Raw genomic sequence first — 16216 nt, 5'->3', positions numbered from 1 at the left:
TTCTCCGGATCCGAGAACAGTCTGTTTTGCTCCCCCAGGATAAATATTTTAAGCACAGCTGGATATCTTAACATAAATTTATAGCCTTTTTTCCAAAGGATCGATTTTGCTGTGTTAAACTCCTTCCTCTTCTTTAGGAGTTCAAAACTTACATTTTTTGACCCTGGTATTCCAATGGTTTTTTGTCTTCTCTAATTTTATTCCTTGCTCTCTCCAGTATATTTTCTCTTGTCATGTATCTCAGAAATTTTACTAAAACAGATCTTAGTTCTTGTTGTGGCTGTGGTTTCGGGGTTAGTGTTCTGTGTGCCCTTTCTATTTCCATTCCTTCCTGTATTTCTGGCATTCCCAGGACCTTTGGGATCCATTCTTTTATAATTTTTTTCATATTTGTGCCTTCTTCATCTTCCTTTAGGCCCACTATCTTTATGTTGTTTCGCCTACTATAATTTTCCATTATATCCATCTTCTGAGCTAACAACTCTTGTGACTCTTGAACATTTTTGTCACTGTCTTCCAATTTTCTTCTTAAGTCATTCACTTCCATTTCTACAGCCATTTCTTGGTCTTCCACATTTTCTAATCTTTTCCCTATTTCTGTCACAACCAGCTCTATTCTACTCACTTTTTCTTCTGTACTTTTCATCTTTCTTTTCATTTCACTAAATTCTAATGTCAACTATTCTTTTAATGCTCTCATTTGTTCTTGAAATTTTAAAAAATCTATATACTGTCCATCTATTTTACTTTCCGTTCCTCTGTGCAGAGCTTGGTCTTCTTCTTCTTTTGTGTCTGCACCTGTGTTTGTGTCTTCTACTTCTCTTCCTTGTATCTGTGTCTCTTTTGACTTTCTTGTTGAGCTGCTTCCCTCAGTTTGCTGGGTGTTTTTTTTGCATAGCTTTTTGCTGTTGGTCCTCTTCTTCTGGTTTAGTTATCTGTTGGGCCTCCTGTTGCTGTTTTTCTGTCCTATCACTCCCTTTCCTGTCGCTTTCCTCTTCTTCCAGCTGAGAGCCATGCTGTCAGGCATCTCTCAGCTGGTCGCGCTGTGTAAGTTCGGTCCTCCTCAGCTGGGCCCCCCTCCCGTCGGTGTTTACTTTTTCCTTAGTGTGTGCATTGCGCACTTCTGTTTGGCTCAGAGAGCCATTTTTGCAGTCCAGCGGTCGGGAGGTCGCGACTTTGCAGGGTCGCCACCAACCTCGGGGAGTGGGCTCCTCTCTCCACGACGGCTCCCTGCCTCTTCATGCAGCTAAGGCCTTCTCCTTTCTCTTCTGGCGTCTTTTCTTCTTTTTCCCCCCGTTGTTTTTGCTTTTTCCTTCCTGGGTGCCATTTTCTTTCTTTTCTCCACACCTTTATCTTTTATTTGTTGGGTTTTGTGTTTCTTGAACTTTGTGTTTTCTTCACTTTATTTCTTTTTTTCTGGAGAGGGCTGGTATTCTCCTACTGGCCACTACTCCATCACGTGACTCCTCCCACATTTCTTTTTTAAGCAGATGCCCTTCAATCCTGAAGAGCCCTCTTGTCCTGGACTCTTCCACCATGGGCAACAACCTTTCTACATCTACTCTGTCCATGCCTTTCACCATTTGAAATGTTGAAATGAGATCCTCCTCAATTCTTATGAATACAGGCAAAGAGCTGTCAAACACTCCTCAGACTTTATGGAGGATTTCCTTCCCCAAAGGACATCAGTGAATAGGGTGCTTGTTCCAACACCCTTCCACCAATATCAACATTTATTTGGTTCATCAAATTGACCTTGATGCCACAGTGGGTTAAACTCCATCCACTCACCTGAGGATATTTGTGTTCTTCATATTTTATTTTATGGAGGTTCAGGAACAAATGTCATTGACATTTGGCCTTCATTCCTGCATCAAGCACACAGAGCAGAGCAGGAAGGGGTTGGATGTGGATTATTGGGGCTGCCAAACACCAGGTAGGTACAGAATTGACACCAAGTTGGTGCCAGCACAGGAGTAACATTGCATGACATGATCTCCCAGCAACCTGACAGGATGTCACAAAGCTGGAGGACTTCAAATGCAGAGCTTTCCATTTATTCCTATCTGGTTTGAGCAATGACACACCCAAATGATGCACAATTCATTAGAGGCCAATAAATCTGCTCTGCACGTCTCTGACCTGCTGTTCTCCTTCGTGGGGCTGCAGCAAGTCCTGGCACCGAAATTTTCAGTCGGATCTGCATTAGCCTGGAGTCGCCACCCTGTAAGGTAAGACATTAATGGTGACGTTCTCTCAATGACTGCTGTGAAGTCAGCTGTTTCAAGCAGCTCCAACCTTGCATTAAATTTCTCTTTCTCAAATATGTCATGATTGTCTTCATCAGTTTCCTCTGTCTCAGCTCTTTCTGGTCTCAGACCTACACTCTCTATGACACAATAGGCAGCAGAATCATGGGTTCCAATCTGGCGCTGTCTGTAAGGAGTTTGTACATTCTCCCCTTGTCTGTGTGGCTTTCCTCCAGGTGCTCCAGTTTCCTCCCACCCTCTCATGCACACAGGGTTGTAGGTTAATTTGGGTGTAATTGGGCAACACAGATTTAAACGGCCAAAATCAGCTTCTACCACACTAAATAAAATTTAAAATTTACCCTTGCCAATTTTTGCTGATAGAGAATCTTTGTCTCTTATGGTAGACTAAAGGAAATTTTATGTAGAATCGGATTTTCTGTTTTATTACTTGCCAATAAAATAATCTTGAATCTTGATCTTTGGTCTGAGATTGATTCTTCTGGACTTGCCGCCCATCAGGGACATCCTGCATCTAGTCTGTCCAGTACTTTTTTTAATTTTGTGGGCTTCTTGGAGATCAACTCTTATTGCTCCAAGTATAAACCTCAAGATTCAATTTACTAATAAAAAGTGTCATATTACACAAAGTTGCCTTTCGTCTGCTATAAGGCAGACAGATTCACCATTGGCAGAAATTGCCTGAAGTGTCTCTTACAGTCAGAGAAAGAGAAGCAAAAGAGCTTTGCCACCTCTTCCTAATCCAGGAAGGCTCCTCCATGCATATCACATTGGAGAAGAAGGGGAACATTAAAGGTGATTTATCATGGAAAGCAGATATACTGTATATTGAGCAATGGATCCAATTAATGGAGTTACATTTAAGATGTGTAAGTGGGAGATCTGCTGACCTCCAAATTTACTGGGCCCACCTGAAGGAGGTCAATCTAAGCCAGGGGCCAAGATCCCCTCCAATCTCTTGCGTGACATGTCTGGTATGCTTTGGTTAACACCGACAGTTCGTGGTGTGACAGGCCCCATAACTACACCTTGCTTTCAGGAGCGCAGGCAGAGAGGGCAGCCATAGGCCTGGCATTGGCAGGGGGAGGGGGGAGTCACCAAGCCCTCCACCTTTCCAGGTAGACCAAACTGGTGGCAGGGCAGGATGCAGTGCTGGGGCAGCGCTGCGGCTGGGACACGTGCCTCTGGGACACTGAGTCCAAGCGTTAGTTTGAGAGGTGCAGGACTGGTGTCTGTATGGCAGAATGCCAGTGGGGGCCATGAGGCATGGTGAGTGGCATCCATTCACCAGCTGAACTTGCCCCTGGGGAGCCTGGCAGTTTGGGTCAAATTCCCATGATGCCACAGGAACGGTCAAGTGAGACAGATGGCTGAAGGTCAGGGTTGACAGAAGAGTCCCTTCAGAACCTCTGCCAGTCTTTGTTCAGGATCATTAGGATCAAGATCAGTGGCAACTCCAGACTGTCAAGATCAGTCCCTTGTGGTTCACCAGCCTTGAGCTGGTCACCAGGGAGTAACCAGTGCCCCAGAGTTATCTCCCCGTGGCTTCACAGGTGATCCTGTGCCTGACAGGGCAATCCTTCCTCCATTGCCTGAAAGGAGGGTTATTTGCTGAGTTGCTCTGGCTGACCTTTGATATCCTGCCACCCCCACTGGTCCTGTGGTCAGGCCCAGAGAGAGCACTGCTCTGACCCAATTGGAGCTTGCTCCAGCTATGCAACTAATTGGACCTCCCCCCGGCCCCAGGCAGGATCCTCCAACACATTGGCCCTCCAAGCACTAAGCTCACCCTTCGCCATGGATCTGGATGGCTGAACCCTTGTTGAGGTTTCCGGAATCACAACTCCACCAGCTCGCCTGTCCACCTGGTCGTGTCCAACCTTCTCCACACAGGGCACAGACTGAGAATCCCAGGCTTCATTTCCCATTTTTTCCAGTGGCTCTGGATGGAGGCTATAGGATACCTTAGAGCCTCCACTCAGGGAAGTCTGGCTGCATTCGGAAAATGCTCCATTCGATCCCAAGTCAAAGTCCAACATAGGGTCCACCATTGCCTCATAGAAACGGGAGGAAAAGTCTTCTGTGCACACGCTGTTGGAGTCACTGTGGTGGGCTGCGTCCTCCATGTGCTGGCAACCCAGGAGGGACTCGACTCTCCATTCATACTGACTCTTCCTGGATTTGACAGCTACCTCTTGCCTCCTGGGCTTGTCCGTAGGAACGTCATGATGGCTTCTAGGATCTGAGCTCTGACTCCAAGTTACCGCAGACTGCTGGGACCCACTCAGAGTCTGGAAATCCGCCTGGCCTGCACATCCTGCATCTGGGAGACAAGTGAGTTCCAATGAGAATCTCAGCAATCTATTGTTCACCTGCCCCAGAAATGGGCAGTAATCCTACCCAAACCCCCTCCTCTGGTGGTGGCCTCATCGATGAATGATGCTCAATGCTAGCTAACCAATTGGATCACATAGGTTGGCCCTTGATCTACTGAACCAGCTTGTGAATCAAAAGAAGTAAAGGAACCCAAATCGAACACAGGACTTTCTGAGTTATGGATGATCTGACTTTGAGAAATCTGTAAATCTTTCACACAGATTAGTGGGAGTGTGAAGCGAGCTGCCAGCTGAAATGGAGAATGCAGGCTCTATTTTAAACATTTAATTAAAATTTGAACAGGAACATGGATGGGAGGGATATGGACTGGGTTCGGGTCAATGGGACTAGGCAGAATAATAATTTGGCACGGACCAGTTGGTCCGAAGGGCCTGTTTTCTGTGCTGTTGTGTTCTATGGGTGTTTTTGCCAATACAAAAAAGCCTCATAATAAAAGGTGCTCCTCACCTGTCCTTTTAGAGAGTTCTGTTATGTTCTGGAAGGTGGTGCCCTCAGCCAAGCCAGTAACTGAGTGTCCATGCCTCGAGATTGAATCCTACGAAAGATTAACAGTTGTTATTCCTTAACAGTTCAGCTAAGTATCCCTACACAAGCAAAAAGGAGGTGAACTCTAGACAATGAGGGTGGTTTAGGTCCTCTAGCAACTGAATGGTATGCAACTCCAGGACAGAGGACACTGCCTGTTGGGTGGCCTGATGTCAGGTGGATCACCTACCAGGAACACACTGTGAGACTGGGTGCTCATCGATTCTAAGGGAAAGTGGGCATCTGAGGGAAGCACAGGCTCCTACACAGCCTTCATCTCCAGACGTGGCCTCTGACTCTGAACTGCTAACAAAATTAAATTGGCTCTGAGAACCAAGGCACTCAGTGCAGAGTTAAAGGCTGTGGGGTTGAAAGGTTAGAGATATAATGAGAGCTTTGTGCTTTCATTGGCTATGTGTTTGTTCTGTGGGATATATGATCCTGGGGGTCCAAGGCAGCCTGGGTAACTCTGATAGCACCCAGTTTCTACCCTTGGGCTATCCTAGGGTTAGCTGTGAGTGATTAGACTCAGGGTTACTGGGAGTTGTGGACAGCGAAGAAGGTTTTCAAAGCTTGAAGAGGGATCTGGACCAGTTTACAAAGTAGGCTGAAAAATGGCAGATGGAATTTAATGCAGATAAGTATGGGGGTGTTGCATTTTGGAAGGACAAACCAAGAAAGAACATATGTGGTACAATGGAATAAGTTAATAAAATATATGTTTAAAAGGGGGAATAAGATTAGGTAGTTTAAGTTACTTTTCACAAGCAAACATCACACTTCAAAAACATGCAAAAAGGGATAGAGTTCACCCTCCTTCACCCAGTAACTTTAAAAATAATTAGGCTGGGAGGGGAGGACATTTTCTTTTTGTTTACAGATGCTAGGGAGGCAATGGGTTATGTAAAACCTTTGCCATCCTCTTAAGAGTAATATAAATGGAGGAAAAGGGGATATTAAGGAAATCATTGATTGTATATATTGTAAAGAATAAAAATATTGACTTGTAGTGACGCTATGGCGACACTACAACTCCCAGATGGCATTGAACCGGCCATTTGACGTCAGAGCGTGATGACGTCAGTTTGTGTTGAGCGTGTGATTCAGGCTTTTAAAAGGTTGCACGGTGATGAAGAGTAAATCTATTTGATTCTAAAAACACCTTGTGTGGTTATTTTGTTGTGTCCGCTGCAATTCCAGTGACCACAATTGGTGTACCCTGATGAGTCCAAAAACGTATTTGGGCAGACATGGACTCTGCAGCCATTGCTGTAAAGCTTCCACCCTTCTGGACAGCTGAGCCTGAACTGTGGTTCCAACAGGTTGAAGTACAATTTCACCTTCACCACTTGTTATTACCATCTTGTCACTACCCTGGACCAGGCTGTGGCTAAGAGGGTCAGCAACTTCCTATGGGATCCACCCGTATGACACTTTAAAAGCACTTTTATTATGTGTATATGGTATGTCTTTAGGGAAAGGACAGCCAAATTACTACATCTAGATGGGTTGGGAGGCCATGCCGCTTCAGAACTAATGGATGAAATGCTGTTCCTGGCAGTTGGTGAGGCACAATATGTTATTTGAGCAGCTCTCTTTAGAGTGAATGTTAGATTATATTCGGTTCTTGTTATCCAAGTGTTCCCTGCTGAATTTTATATGGTTCAAGGATCTTTTAATTCACCTTATTGTGGGGGTAGTGGACCAGGTGGCAGAAACGTATGCCCTCCCAGAATCCTTCTCAACAGCAATCATTATGGTGAACCCAAATAAAAGACAATGGACCCATTGAATCCTGCCTCCTATAGGCCAATTTCATCATTGAATGTAGATTATAAAATTATTGCAAAGGCATTAGCCAATAGGTTGGCTCAATATTTACTGAGATTAATAAATCCAGACCAAACGGGACTTGTAAATCAGAGAATCGTCAGATAACATATGCAAATTACTAAATATAGTGCATCTGACACAATCGGGGGTGGACCCGGGCTTGGCCGTAGCCCTGGATGTGGAGAAGGCCTTTGACAGACTGGAATGGGACATTTTATTTAAAGTATTGGAGGATTTGGATTGGGACAACCGTTCATAAATTGGGTAAAGACCCTATATCATAAACCTCAAGCTAAAATTATAATGAATGGACAAATGTCTCCAGTGTTCCCGGCAGAGTAATTCGTTGTCCCCAGTATTGTTTATATTGGCTATTGAACTGCTGGCAGAAGCCATTCAGCAGGATCCAGATATAAAGGGGTTCAGACTTGGCCTGAAGCATAAAATTAATTTATGTGCTAGTATATTTGAAAGACTGGGGGTGGGAGGGGGTGGAGGTCATTGGCCAGGCTGAGGACCACACTAGAGGATTATGGTAACATCTCAGGATATTAGGTAAATCTGGACAAGACCAAAATCCTTGCCAAAGGGGAACTAAAGAGAATATCAACAAGTGAGCCAAATTTAAATGGCCACAAGAGGACATCAAATACTTGGGGATAAAGTGGATAAGGATTTATGTAATTTATATAAACACAATGATCTCTCTTTGCCCTGGATGATTGAGGAGGACCTTGGATGAAGGAGAATCCTCCCCATAACTTTGGTGGCAGGGTTAATGGTATTAAAATGAAAGTGATGCCAAGACTACAATATTTATTTCAGTCCTTGCCCATCTCATTGCCCAAGAGCTCCTTTAAGGCACCCAATGGATGTGCCAGGAAGTTCTTGTGGAATGGTAAGGTGGCTAGGGTCTCCATGGAAAAATTGATTCAAGGTTACAAATTGGGAAGTCTGAAATTACCAGACTTCAAAAAACACTATTGCGTGTCTCAGTTGAGGTTTATTACTTCACTCTATGAGGCAGGTGGTACCACCCCCACCAACCATTGGGCACAAATTGGACTACACTCAATAGGAGAAAAGAGAGCAGAAGAGTTAATATACATGTTGGACACTAAATTGATATCAAGGGAAATGGATAACCCATATTAAAACATGTAATTCAGGCATAGCAAAAAATAGATCAATGTATCGGGCTAAAGGTGCAGTTGACTCCTAAAATGTCCTTGTACCAAAAACAAATTAATACCTATGACTCTGGATAATAAGATCCTGGACACTGGTCTCTGAAGGGGATCAGGTGCATTGAGGATTATTATGAACAGGGGTGGCACATGTCATTCGAATAGCTGAGGAATAAGTATGATTTGCCAAATAAAACTTTCTTCTGCTATCTTCAGCTAAGATCTTTCTTAATGGATAACTTAGGGCCATCTATGGCCCTGCCGATGTCACCACACTAATTCGAAGGGGGAATACATGCAAGTTTATCCCTATAATGTATTTCATATTCCAAAGTGAGGGCCCAAATCTGGGTTTACACAGGTCGAGGGAAAGGTTGGAGTTGGACTTGGGCGCAACAATCCACGAGCGGTGCTGGTCAGATCTGTGTCTGGACAGCATGACTGCAGTTATTAATGCCAGGTACAGGTTGGCGAAATACAATTTCTTGCATCAACTGTACCTCGCACTACAAAAACGACATAAATCTAAACCAGAAATGTGCTTTAGGTGTGGTGTGGAGATTGGAACCTCCATTCAACCTGGCTGTGTACAAAGGTGAGATCCTTCTGGTAGGACCTGGGGGACATTCTGAAAAAAATTACAAAGGTGGATTTTCCACAGGATCTGGAATTGTACCTTCTGGGAAACATTATGGACATGAGTTTTAAACTGTCCAAGCATCAAATTCAGTTTGTGAAGGTCACCTTGGCGGTAAGAAAATACAGAAATGCAGAGTTGTACTCCTCTGGAGAAAACCACGTATAATTTAAAGAGGAAATTTGACACATTTTTTAGGGTATGGCAATCTCAACTTCAATATGTTGGTGCACAGATATAATTATACCCCTTCCAAATAAAAGAAAGGGAATAATCCGTGCCAGTAGTGAAAAGATTGTGATAAATGAAGTGGGTCGTGATGTGCTCTTGTATTTTGTTCCTTATCTTTTTTATTTCAGGTTCATTTGGACTTTTCTTAAGTTTTTTTAAGGCTCTGTGATTTTATTGATAATTGTTTTTTGTGTTTGTTTAATTTATATAAATTTTATGGTATTAGGGTATGGGAAAGAGATTCTGTTATATACCATTGTTGAGAAAGATTGTGTTGATTGGATTTGTGTGAGTCTTTGAAAATGAAAAAAAAATATGAAGCCTGTGATGTCGCAGACAGAGTTAACAACCCTCTGGAGTTTATTCTTGACCTGAGAGTTGTGCTTCCATACTAAACAGTAATGCAACCATCCTGAAAGCTCTCCACTGTACACCTGTAGAAGTTTACAAGAGACTTCAGCGACTTACCGAATCTCCTCAAACTCCTCACAAAGTATAGCCGCTGGCGAGCCTTCTTTGTGATTGCATCAACATGGAGGCTCCAGGACAGATCCTTGGAGATGTTGACACCCAGGAATTCGAAGTTCTTGACCCTTTCTAATATTGAGCCCTCAATGAGGACTGGCTCGTGTTCCCCCGACTTCCTTCTAAAGTCCACAATCATCTCCTTGGTTTTGCTGATATTGAGCAGAAGATTGTTGTCGTTACATCATTCAACGAGCTGACCTATCTCCCTCATGTATGCTTCCTCATTGCCATTTGTAATTCTGCCGATAACTGTGGTGTCATCAGCAAACTTGTAGATGGCATTGGAATTGTGCTTGACCACACAGTCATGGGTGTATAATGAGTAAAGTAGTAGGCTAAACATGTTGCACCTGTGTTGATAATCAGTGAGGAGGAGAGGTTGTTTCCAATTTATACTGACTGTGATCTTCCGATGAGAAAGTCAAGAATCCAGTTGCAGAATGGGAGGGTTACGGAGGCCTAGAGTTTGTAGCTTCTTGACCAGCATTGAGAGAATAATGGTATTAAAGGCCAAGCTGTAGTCGATGAAGAGAAGCAGTATGTGTGAATTGCTGTTTTCAAGGTGATCCAGAGCTGAGTGGAGCCATCAATATTGCATCTACTGTGGAGCAATTGTGACGTTAGGTGAATTGTAGTAGGTCTAGATCTTTGCTTGGGTAAGTGTTAATTCTGGCCATGACCAGCCCCTCAAAGCATTTCATCACAGTGGAAGGTTAAACAGGTTAGGACTTTATTCTCTGGAACATAGAATGAGGGGTGATTTGATAGATGTATTTAAAATTATGAGGGGGATAGACAGAGTAAATTTAAATAGCCTTTTTCCATTGAGGGTGGGTGAGATTCAAACAAGAGGACATGGGTTAAGGGTGAAAGGGGAAAAGTTGAGGGGGATCTTCTTCACTCAGAGAGTGGTGGGAGTGAGGAACAAGCTTCCAGCTGAAGTGGTAGATGCGGGCTTCATTTTAACATTTAAGGGAAATTTGGACAAGATGGGAGAGGTATGGAGGGCTTAGCAAGAAAACGTGGTTCAGCAAAGAACAGAGGGGCTGAAGTGGCCTGTTTCAGTGTTGTAATTGCTCTATGGTTCTATGGAGTTCATCCCAAATGTCCCATGTTTTTCATTTCACAAAAATGCTGGAGAATCTCACCAGGTCTTGGAGTATCCAAAGGAGCTATATATATATATATATATATATATATATATAAAACCAATGATTTGGGCCTGGGTCTGCTCTGCCATTCTAGCATCCTTCCACTCAGCCCCACTCCCCAACCTTCTCCCCTTAACCCTTGATGCCCTGACTAATCAAATACCTGTCAATCTCTGCCTTAAATATACCCAACGGCCTTGCTTCCACAGCTGCCTGAGGCAACAAATTCGACCAGCACGCGACCCTCTGGTGAAAGAAATGTTTCCACATCTCTGATTTTAAATGGACTATCTTTCATCTTCGACTCCCTTGCCATGGGAAAAAACCTTGCTACATGTACTCTGTCCAGCCTTTCAGTATTCAAAATGTCTCTATACCGTCCGCTGCTTCATCCTTTTAATACTATAGTTTTTTAGGATGATGTTGTTGCCATGGTCAGCATTTAATACCCATCCCCAAATGCCCTCAAGCAGCCCCTGTGACCAGCAGCCGTGTTTCTAGAGAAGATATTTCCAGGTGGTAGTGAGGAGGCCTGGCCTACGAATAGCAGCAATAAGGCCAAATGCAGGTTCCCTATCAAGTCACAGATCCTACCTTGGAAACATATCACAGCCTCAAAAAGGAGTAAATCAAAATAAGCATGGAACATTGTGCCAACCTAGGCTGTAATGACCTTCATCATCATTCTCCTCGAATCAGGGTGGGTTTCCACTGGGTGCTTCAGATTCCACCCCCCCGACCCTCCAAAATGTATGAGGGTTGTAGGTTAATTGGATGTGATTGTCCGGCACAGTTCTCAATGGCTAGAATTGGCTTCTAACATCTTTAAATAAAATTAAAACATTTAAAAAGTGAAAAAAAATCCAAGCCTCATCAGAAAGTTGCACAGCTGAGCAACAGGCCCTGTGGCCCAACCATCAAGTTCCTGTTGATGCTGATCCAGTCACTCAGGGCTAAGCTCAGGGTGGTCCAGTTCTACAGCAGGGCTTTGGAGACCAAGCCAAGGAGCTCAGGTTTGATGGGAAGAAGGCACAAGTATATATGCCTCTCACTATTCAGAGATCACCAGCAACAGTCATGTCATCAGCTAAGGCTGTGAGATTCTTCTGGTATACAGAGAGCTGGTATGGGAGCAGAGGCTGGACTGAGGGGAAACTGACCTTGCAGTGAGAAAAGTCCAAGTGGCAGTGTGGCAGGATGTTTCTGCAGGAACAAGTGAGATGCATTGTGTGAACAGTCCACCACCTAAGGAGATCTCTGCCAGCACAAAAAAACATGTCTGGTCAAAGAATGATTCAAAGTTTAAAGTTCAGATTTATTGTCACAACATACATTACATTGCATACAACTTTGAGATTCTTTTTCCTGTGGGCAAGACAGAAGTTTAAAAAATCTGTACCTAATGTACACATGTAAAAAAATTAAGATATGCAAATAAACTGACTGCAATGCAAATATAAAAAACAAATCAAGAAAGTGCAAAAGTAAGAGTCCTTAAACGAGTCCCTGATTGAGTTTGTTGGTGGAGGGGGAGCAGCTGCTCTGAACCTGATAGTGTGATTTCATAGCACCTAGACCCCTTTTCTGATGGAAACACTGAGAACAGAGCATGCCCTGGCTGGGGTGGATCCTTGATGACATTTGCTCTCTGACAGCATTGTTCCTTGTGAATGTTTCAGGGTTATTGGTGTCCCCATAACAGACTGGCATGCAGCCAGTCAGCACACTTTCTACCACATCTCAGTAGAAATTTGCTCGGGTTTCCTATGTCATACCAAACCTCAGCAAACTCCTGAGGAAGTAGAGGTGCTGATGTGTTTTCTTCATGATGCCATTGGTGTGTTGGGTTCAGGAAAGATCTTTTGAGATAGTGACTCCCAGGAACTTAAAATTTGCTCATCTTCTCCATCCTTGATCCCCCAATGATCACTGGATCATACACATGAATGGATTTGGAATGAGATAAAGTAAAGCACAATAACCACTCACAAAGACCTGAACTGTAACCTTTCACAACCACACAACCTTTCACACCACACACCGGAAACAACTGCTCAGAGGCGATCCTGTTTCCACGTTGGGCTGTTTTTAGACAAGATTGAGACTGCTTGGCCTCTCTTTACCTGCATCTGACGGAGTTGAGCATCGATGGCGTCCATCAGGTAGTCACAGAGGTCTTTCAGGGGATGTGTCGTTTTCTCAGTTTGAGACAGATTCTCCATCCCTGCCTGCATGGGAAGGAAGGCAGAAAATTTCAGTGGTCATTGACAGAATTAAGCAAGAATGTCTGCAGATGCTGGGGTTGAGTGCAATACACAAACGTTTTGGAGAAATTCAGCAGGTCACAGATCCCAGGCCTGAAACGTTGGTCACCCTTTACTCCCTAAAGATGCTGCATGACCTGGTGATTTTTCCAGGAAATTTATGTATTGCATTTGACTGTTCATTTGGAACAAGCCCACCCCAAACTTGAATATTTTTCAATCTTCCATTGAAATTCCATAATTAAATGTCAATGGACCAGAGATCAGAACAGAAACAATCTTCTCTTCAAACATTGTTTAATGGGTTTAATGTATCTTATAGATAAAACTTTGAATAAATCGGAAGGGGGAGGAGAGGGGAAAATGACACTGTATATCTTCTCTTTCTTTGGCTTGGCTTCGCGGACGAAGATTTATGGAGGGGTAAATGTCTACGTCAGCTGCAGGCTCATTTGTGGCTGACAAGTCCGATGTGGGACAGGCAGACACGGATGCAGCGGTTGCAGGGGAAAATTGGTGGGTTGGGGTTGGGTTTTTCCTCCTTTGTCTTTTGTCAGTGAGGTGGGCTCTGCGGTCTTCTTCAAAGGAGGTTGCTGCCCGCCGAACTGTGAGGCGCCAAGATGCACGGTTTGAGGCGATATCAGCCCACTGGCGGTGGTCAATGTGGCAGGCACCAAGAGATTTCTTTAGGCAGTCCTTGTACCTCTTCTTTGGTGCACCTCTGTCTCGGTGGCCAGTGGAGAGCTCGCCATATAACACGATCTTGGGAAGGCGATGGTCCTCCATTCTGGAGACGTGACCTACCCAGCGCAGTTGGATCTTCAACAGCGTGGATTCGATGCTGTCGGCCTCTGCCATCTTGAGTACTTCGATGTTAGGGATGAAGTCGCTCCAATGAATGTGGAGGATGGAGCGGAGTCAACGCTGGTGGAAGCGTTCTAGGAGCCGTAGGTGATGCCGGTAGAGGACCCATCATTCGGAGCCGAACAGGAGTGTGGGTATGACAACGGCTCTGTATACGCTAATCTTTGTGAGGTTTTTCAGTTGGTTGTTTTTCCAGACTCTTTTGTGTAGTCTTCCAAAGGCGCTATTTGCCTTGGCGAGTCTGTTGTCTATCTCATTGTTGATCCTTGCATCCGATGAAATGGTGTAGCCGAGATAGGTAAACTGGTTGACCGTTTTGAGTTTTGTGTGCCCGAGACACATTCAAAAGAAAAATGTCTATGTATTTTGGTCAGTATGGTTTATAGTGTGAAAAATAAAAAATTATTTAAAAAAAATCTTGTCAGTACCAAGCACAATGACATCACCTGCAAGCACAACTTTCCCACCCAGTCCGATAGTCACCAACACTGCATCTCCAACACAACACCATGACCCTGACCTCCACACTTCCCATGCAAGAGCCCCAGAACTAAAGGAATAAAGGGTTCAGATCCAAATTTGGATTCAGTGACATCACTAGGATTGGTATCACCCAGTGCAGTGACCATGGAGTCAACCATCCTCCCCATGGACCTCCTCCATATCCCCCGCACCAGTGACTGGACTGAGCAGTTCTACCTATGGATGCTTGTCTGAACTGCTGAGTTTCTCCAGCAATTCTTTGTGTGCTCAGGATTCCAGCATCTGCAGCTTTGTATTTCTCTGAAGAGCATTATGACTAGTTGCATCACAGTCTGGCATGGAGCTGCCAATGCACAGGACAGGAAAAAGCTACAGAGAGTTGTTAACTTGGCCAGAGCTACCACAGGGATTAGTCTTCACTCCATCGAGGACATCTACACAAGGCAGTGTCTGAAAAAAGCATCCTCTAGCATCAACCAGGCCATGCCCTCTTCACAGCACTACCATCAGGAAGGAGCTTCAGGAGCCTGAAGACGAACACCCAATGGCACAAAGCTAGCTTCTTTCCCTCTGCCATCAGAATTCTGAACTCACAACAAACCACAGACACTACCTCACCTTCTCTTCTTTTGCAGTACCTTACTTTTAAACATGTAAATTATAGCAATTTTTGCTCTTGTAGCGCTGCCGCAAAACAACAAATTTCATGACTAGTTCATGAAAATAACTTCTGATTCTCTGTTGGAGTAGCAGCGTGATGCTGCAGTTCTCCATAATCGCCACTGGAGGCTCTCAGTCAGCCATTTCTGAACAAGAAAAGCAGTTTAGATCAAATGGGATGGATAAAATCCTTCTAACGCTGGGACCAAGCATCAGCATTCCCAAGGCAATGCGCCAGTTCAAGGCACAGGAGCTCTACAAAATAAAAACAAAATTACGACGGATGCTGCAAACGTAACCAGTGACATATCCTCGTCTACTCATATCTTAATGGTCTAGAAAGCACATCAGCTTCTCCACTTCCTTAGAGGCTTAAGAATATTTGACTTGTCACCAGTATCACTTCAAACTTCCATTTGACAGCATCCCGTTAAGGTGCTCACTGTGTGGGAAGGGAACGGCTCTGCCCAAGACCACAGGAAACTGTAGTTATGGCCTAGGTACTCACCTCCATCACACCACCTCCTCCTCCTCCATCACACCACCTCCTCCTCCTCCATCACACCACCTCCTCCTCCTCCATCACACCACCTCCTCCTCCTCCATCACACCACCTCCTCCTCCTCCATCACACCACCTCCTCCTCCTCCATCACACCACCTCCTCCTCCTCCATCACACCACCTCCTCCTCCTCCATCACACCACCTCCTCCTCCTCCATCACACCACCTCCTCCTCCTCCATCACACCACCTCCTCCTCCTCCATCACACCACCTCCTCCTCCTCCATCACACCACCTCCTCCTCCTCCATCACACCACCTCCTCCTCCTCCATCACACCACCTCCTCCTCCTCCATCACACCACCTCCTCCTCCTCCATCACACCACCTCCTCCTCCTCCATCACACCACCTCCTCCTCCTCCATCACACCACCTCCTCCTCCTCCATCACACCACCTCCTCCTCCTCCATCACACCACCTCCTCCTCCTCCATCACACCACCTCCTCCTCCTCCATCACACCACCTCCTCCTCCTCCATCACACCACCTCCTCCTCCTCCATCACACCACCTCCTCCTCCTCCATCACACCACCTCCTCCTCCTCCATCACACCACCTCCTCCTCCTCCATCACACCACCTCCTCCTCCTCCATCACACCACCTCCTCCTCCTCCATCACAC

The 16216-nt window shown here is 44.9% G+C and overlaps 1 protein-coding gene across 12 annotated transcripts in view; it reads right to left on the bottom strand.

The window, feature by feature from the left end:
* Nucleotides 1-16216, bottom strand: part of LOC138761396 (inner centromere protein) — an 81235-nt gene that overhangs the window by 54940 nt on the left and 10079 nt on the right. For 10 of the 12 annotated variants that reach the window (XR_011356298.1, XR_011356297.1, XR_011356299.1 and 7 more), the window contains 4 exons: nt 12883-12987; nt 5115-5202; nt 4060-4593; nt 2143-2224 (listed from right to left, as the gene is read on the bottom strand). Coding sequence is in view for 2 of the 12 variants with exons in the window: in XM_069933423.1 (XP_069789524.1) it covers nt 2143-2224; nt 4060-4593; nt 5115-5202; nt 12883-12987 (809 nt within the window). In the remaining 10 variants the exon portion in view is untranslated. Of the gene's footprint in view, nt 1-2142; nt 2225-4059; nt 4594-5114; nt 5203-11919; nt 12017-12882; nt 12988-16216 lie in introns of those variants that run through there. The other 2 variants (XR_011356301.1, XR_011356306.1) reach the window with 2 other exon arrangements.

Source organism: Narcine bancroftii, chromosome 4, assembly GCF_036971445.1.
Source record: "Narcine bancroftii isolate sNarBan1 chromosome 4, sNarBan1.hap1, whole genome shotgun sequence".
Taxonomy (NCBI): Eukaryota; Metazoa; Chordata; class Chondrichthyes; order Torpediniformes; family Narcinidae; genus Narcine; species Narcine bancroftii.
Note: the sequence above shows the minus strand (reverse complement) of the source record. Positions and strands in the feature narration are given on the sequence as shown.